The sequence below is a fragment of the Dendroctonus ponderosae genome, unplaced genomic scaffold (genome assembly GCF_020466585.1).
Source record: "Dendroctonus ponderosae isolate FM_Combo_2020 unplaced genomic scaffold, Dpon_F_20191213v2 Dpon_F_20191213_1, whole genome shotgun sequence".
Classification (NCBI taxonomy): domain Eukaryota; kingdom Metazoa; phylum Arthropoda; class Insecta; order Coleoptera; family Curculionidae; genus Dendroctonus; species Dendroctonus ponderosae.
In genome coordinates this window covers 12541801-12547974 of record NW_026017110.1, presented here as the reverse complement: position 1 = coordinate 12547974, position 6174 = coordinate 12541801, and the positions used below count along the sequence as shown (strand labels likewise).

General features: G+C 33.4%; 1 protein-coding gene across 2 annotated transcripts in view; it reads right to left on the bottom strand.

Moving 5' to 3' along the window:
* Nucleotides 1-6174, bottom strand: part of LOC109535815 (probable phosphorylase b kinase regulatory subunit alpha) — a gene marked incomplete in the record, with an annotated part of 17271 nt that continues 11097 nt past the window's right edge. For both annotated transcript variants that reach the window (XM_048663827.1, XM_048663819.1), the window contains 8 exon segments: nt 1-354; nt 1113-1370; nt 1995-2144; nt 2777-2829; nt 2939-3222; nt 3302-3494; nt 4053-4203; nt 4255-4478. In XM_048663827.1, the coding sequence (XP_048519784.1) occupies nt 127-354; nt 1113-1370; nt 1995-2144; nt 2777-2829; nt 2939-3222; nt 3302-3494; nt 4053-4203; nt 4255-4478 (1541 nt within the window).

Sequence of the window (6174 nt, the reverse complement as noted above, 5' to 3'; positions counted from 1 at the left end):
TTTATTATCTCTATATGCTTGAAACAACAAAACACTGCAAAACTCTAGAATCACACATAAAAACCAACAAAGATAAATGAGATATTTTATACTCCTTGACTAATACCTGACTATTAACCAGTACAGTTAGGAAATACGGCATTCCAGTTCTCCAGTTTTGGGAACACAATCCAGATATATTGCAATAGCCCTAGTCAAATAAGTCATTGTACCATAAGCACCACTTGGTGCGCTGTCGTAAAAATGTTGGCAAATGTAAGCTGCTCCACCACACAATAAACCTCCAGTATTAGTAGTTTCGCGCTGATCTCTTGGTTTGGCGCAGCATAACGTCGCGTCTCCATCACAACTCATCTAAATTAAGCAAAAAGAGTTTGGTTTGTATTTGTATAACCAACAAACATGTTTCAATATTTATTTTGGAACGTGCCTCAACAGCCTCAAGAATTACATAGATTTCGCAGTGCAGCTATACGTTTTTAGTTTGGTTTCAACATTTAAGTTTAAATTGCAATATCGATCTGAATTAGGGATGGGACATCGATCCTATAACATCGATGGTAGCCATCTATGTTGACATTAAAAGGTAATACCGATGCTAGGGAAACATCGAAGTCTGATGCTTCATAGTCTGATGTTCTGTTAGTTTGCCGTTGCATGCAAATTTCAAATTGATTAACTTAAACTTAAATAATACACTTAAATAAGACACTATATTGTCCTCAACTGGTTAAACTGACGAAAGCAGCAGGTTATACATAATGGTATTGAGAAAAACGCCGCTTGAAGGCGAGTGTTCCAAACAGTGAACCCGGTTTTCTGATTTAGTTTCTTAGTTTTAGGGGAGAACAATTTTTAATATATTTTCCGTAATACCGAAATACCATCCACACCTCCAGATAAATACCCATTTTGCCCCGCCAATTTACAATCACCCTATATAAATATAAATGCATATTAAGAATACCATTGTCAACCGCAGTCAAACAACAAATGATAGTAACAACATATAAGCATTTTAAAGGATAGCAAACGACCCCTTATTTTACACAATTATTCCCTAGATTACTTGAAATGATAAATTAAAAACATTATTAAAAAAAAGTCATTACCTGGTCTGACAAAAAAAGTTCATTAGCTCTATGAACAAGATACTCGATTTGAATAGTTCCACCCAAAAACGGAGCAACATTATATTCTGCAACCAAAGTGAGCACCATCAAGGCCTCTACTATAAGTTGCCGGTATTCGGGTTGAGGTATTGTATTGAGAACGGTTTCGACTGCTAGAGCAAATTTTAGTTCGCCAGGTGTCATCTCTTGAGTCAAACATTGCGGCAGTACTTTTCCAGCGATATCAATACCATGACACTATATAGTATATAAATAATAAACAAAAACAAAAAAACGTTTTCGATATAGCATAATTTCATAGATGAAGAATTTATGGTGTTTAATACAAGAAAATTCGAGTGCTCCAATATATTTCAACTATTACATAAAGACATGTTTTCCACCCATAAACATTTTTTGTAGGTATATGAGTTCAAATGCAGAGTTCAGGGGAAAAACAAGGAAGGTCACTTTTCTATGAATTGCGGCTTACCGCGCCTTCTGTTAGTAAAAACTGAGGACTATCGACTGGATTAGACATACAGGGTAATAACAGAAAAGGTCAATATACCGGGTGTCAATTTGAAAACTTGTATATACGCTGGCTCTTATTTTAGCCGCAGACAGTTGACGAATTCAAAATAGCTGTTAGCGGTGTAAGGGTTAAAAACCTTTAATATATCAATGTGAACTAATATATTAAAAACATCATGTGTAAAAATTAAACAATCCTGCCAAGTAATTTTCACGTTGCACAAGAACTAAACATTTAATCTCCTTTATCTCAAAATGTATAAAATGTGACATTCCTCGTTTTTCCTTTGTACTCTTCAAATTTCGACAGAAAATAGGATAGTACTAAAGTGTCATAAAGAAACTTACACGTTCAAGTACAATCCATACCCTTGGATAGAAGTCTCTGGGCACTCTATTAAGAGCCCCATCGAGTCTTCTTCTTCTAAGCCATTGACCTTGTCGATCAGGTTCGATTAAATCATCAACCGGATCAGCAGCAAGACTAATATGACTTTTCTAGAAATACGATACTGTTTCAAATATTTCATATTACAAATAAATTATTTACAAATTAAAAAATATTCTTTGTTATGCGTAGATTCGGAATATAAATATACGACGGATCCAGACGCCACTGTGTTAGGGAGAGGACTGCGTACTACTCGCTTTTCCGAATTTCATATTGAACCAATTCAGATAATAATGAGATTTTTGTAGATAGTTCTGACAACTTAGATAAAAATATAACGTTTAGCAAGCATTATCAGCAAAGGAAATGTGACTGTTAAATCTGTATTCCCATACTTTGCTCTATCCAGCTTCGTTTCTTTAGTTTTATCATTAATATCAACTTTTTTCCAAACGCAGTTTTTTGTTATGCCACTACCAAGTAGGTTTGAAGTTTCGGGAATTTAATTGCAGGAACCAATTCAAAGTTGTCGATTAAAAATGTAAAAAGTCTGACGACAAATGTTTGTTTGCGTGGAAATATCCAGATTGAAAATCACAACTATTTGCAAAATATTCTACAAGGTGGATACCGATCTTTTCAACACAAAAACCTTCAAAAGTTCCACTCTCTACCATAAAAATTCATTTGGCACTTATGTATATTAACTTACTCCTAATTATCGAGTGGGTTATCTTACCTTGCTTATACGACTTGATTTGTTGCTCACAATTGAAAAGTTTCCGCGACCAACTGCAAGAAAAAAATTCGAACATATAAACATGAACCAACTAAAAAAATCCATATTTCTTATTACATTGATTACATTTAGAACTAACAACCGTTCCATTTAGGTACTCACCACTGCTAATGGCGAATTCCTTTCCACTTATGATATGGTATAAGAGATTCTTCATCTCAAAAGGGCTCAAGTTCAACAAATGTTCTGATGCTTCGTCCCCATCGCAAATTAAAGTTCTGGATAGTTCAGTAGCCATCACTTGAATAATAAGGCCGATTCGCAATCGCAACATTTCCATAAAGAGATGAGGCTCTGTTCGGATAAACATGGCAAGATAAACTAGTAATTCTTGTGTTAACATAGCAGTGCTGTCGTCTTGACCGTAGGCTTCATGGATTAATAATCTAAACGCAAATCCCAAGAAATTCTTCAAATAATATAATACGGAAATGAAAAAGTAACTTTATGTATCTTAATATTAACCTCAATTCGCTTTCTGGTAGAGGGGCCGTTATAGTATGCTCATTGTTTGGAGGCATTCCAACTGTGATCTGTTTCTGCCTTACTAACAGATCGGTTACAGATTTGGCTAAATCTTCCACTCGTTTGCCCAACATTCCCGCAGTATGTCTAACAAGGCCCCACATCTTTTGTTGGCACGCCTTTTCGTAAAGTCCTTTAATAAAATAATGTTCATGCCGATTATTATCCCGCGTATTTTCCAGTTGAATTTTAATTATTATAATCTTTATTCACAAATTGATTGAAAATACTGCTCAATTAAAAGCGATGCGTTTTAATCAGGAGAAAAGATGATAAAAATAAACTGAAAATTATAGCATTTTCCACAACAGATTATAACTTTACCAAATTACATAAAACAATAGTTTTGACCCCTTATTGCAAAACATTGCGTTTTTGCTGTTATTTTTTGCGCTGCGTTATCACTAGCTAAGCTCTTTAGGGAATTTCTGAATTTTAAGGACTTAAAGGAAAAGTCAAGGTGTAGTTATAATTTCTCAGTAATTCAAAGTATCAAATAATACAATAGGTATACGTAGTTCCAATGTTAAATGAAATGAAAAGCAATGTAACAAACGCATTTCATAAAATGCAATTATTAATTTAAAATGCACAAGTAGTACTAATACTGTCTCTGCATAATACAAATAATGCAACAAACAATACAAAAAATTATTTTATCTTATATAGAAATCAACAAAAAATAGCTCACCTTTGAGCAAATCTCTCACTGTAACAACTCGGCCATTCTCTAACATATCTGTATTGTAATCGAGTCCTTTTGACGCAACAAGAAACTGAAGGATGTCACCTTGTTCATCTAATGATTCCGACTCTCTTAGCATAGCAAATAGTTCGTCAACCTGATATAATGGACACTGAACACAAATTCTCATAACGTCGATTTTTCAAACCTCAGTATCCGCATACTGTTGGCTTTCACTTTGAGCTCTATGCCTTGACACGCTGATTATAGGCAATTCGATTTTCTTTTCGGGTGTAGGAACTTTGGGATTTTTTTCCAATGTAGGATATTTCACATCGCCAGTTCCACTGTCCGGTAAATCTGCACTAGCTGAAAAAAATATAGATCCCCGCCTTTCCAAAGTTTCGTTGCTTTCCATACCTAGCGTTTCAGCTGTAATAAAATATTTTATTTTACAATTCAATGCCGAGCATTTAATAATATTATGTATTATTAAATTCTCTAATTTAAGAAAGATGGATGTGAGGACTGACTTTCAGCAGTGGAAAAAGCAGTTTGAATTGTTTTTGAAAGCGCACTAAGTTTTTTGAGAATGTTCACTAGTCAATTAATGGGCATGCAATCGATGAGATAGTTGTTCTGTCAAGAGCATAAGTATTATAGGCATAAGATTGCAATCCCTTAGGGATCAGTCACCCTCTTAAAAATTATAATTACGCTTGAGATATTAATGAACTGATGTGAAAAATAGAATATAAAGTCGCCTATAAAAACCATTTAAAAATATTATTATTTAACATTATTTTTATATTGACGAGTTTTAAGAGACAGGTCTGGTTTTTCTCCTCCTTACTTTACTTAACGACCTATCCATGATTTGTAAGCCTTTCGTGCATGCGAAACTTCAAAAAGAAATTATTTTCCACGTTGACGCGAAAGTCCAAAAAACTCATCAATTTCAGACAATGGGCGCAAAAACCTAACTATTTTCATTGTACCTACGACTTAACGTATTACTTAGTTAACTTTAACGTTAAATTTATCACTTCTTGGTTAAGCAAATTGATCGTTAAATTTCTCGTTTGTTGGTTGACAAAACATTTTTAACATTCTTCCACCAACTTAGTAAGTATCATGATAAAGGAGGGCAGTTCTATGAATAATTAGAGATAGAAACAAAACTTCTTGCCTCGCAATGCAATGCTCAGTGCCTTTCAGAGGCCCCCGACTACGATTATATAAGGCTCGAGCTTCGCAATAAATTTAAAATTTTTATTGTGATTATTTTTTTATAGACTTACTACGATTTGAATACATTTACTTTTATTGATGAATTATTGAATGATTACAACTTAATTGAATACTTAGATTCTTAGCAGATTCTAAGATTCCATTCCCGTTTTATTTGTTTTGTTAAGTGGTTACTGTTTCTTGTCGGTTTTGCCCTTTTTTTCGTACTCGATTCTCCTTTAGGAAAAGTATGCCGCTAAATGTAATGGTGATTAATGAATTAAAGTAAAAGACTTACCCAAAAATGTATTGAAACTTCCACGTTAGCATTAATAAAAATAATCGGGATTATGTATTACATTGGACATTACTTTATTACACTGAATGAATAAATAATCTTAAACTAATGTCCGTACTAATGTCGAGAAATGTATTTTGCAAATACACAAATTATGATATACGAAATGTCTTTGAACATGCAGACAATCTCTGGGATCCATACATAATAAGATTACAATTACACACTCGACAAAATGTCCTTCTTTTTAAATAACTTTTATAGTACTCGGTGTAATTAAACATTATTATATACTTAAATTAATGAAAGAATACCCCTTAAGAACAACTTGACTTAATTTTTTCACGAAGTTCTATCAAAACGAGGAACAAACAGCAAAAAAAGTTTCAAATAGCGACAAAACTAAATATTATTTGATTGCAATAGAAAATAATTGGATTTAGGAAATATTCCATTGCCTAGTTTGGATTAGGATTGGTTAGGAACTGTTGATCTGAAATTATATTTGGAATAAAACCAGAGTGTTTGCCTGCCTATTCTGGTATATCTGATAACTTTTTTTTAACTTATTTTCCTGACTGCGTGTAATTGTTATTATAT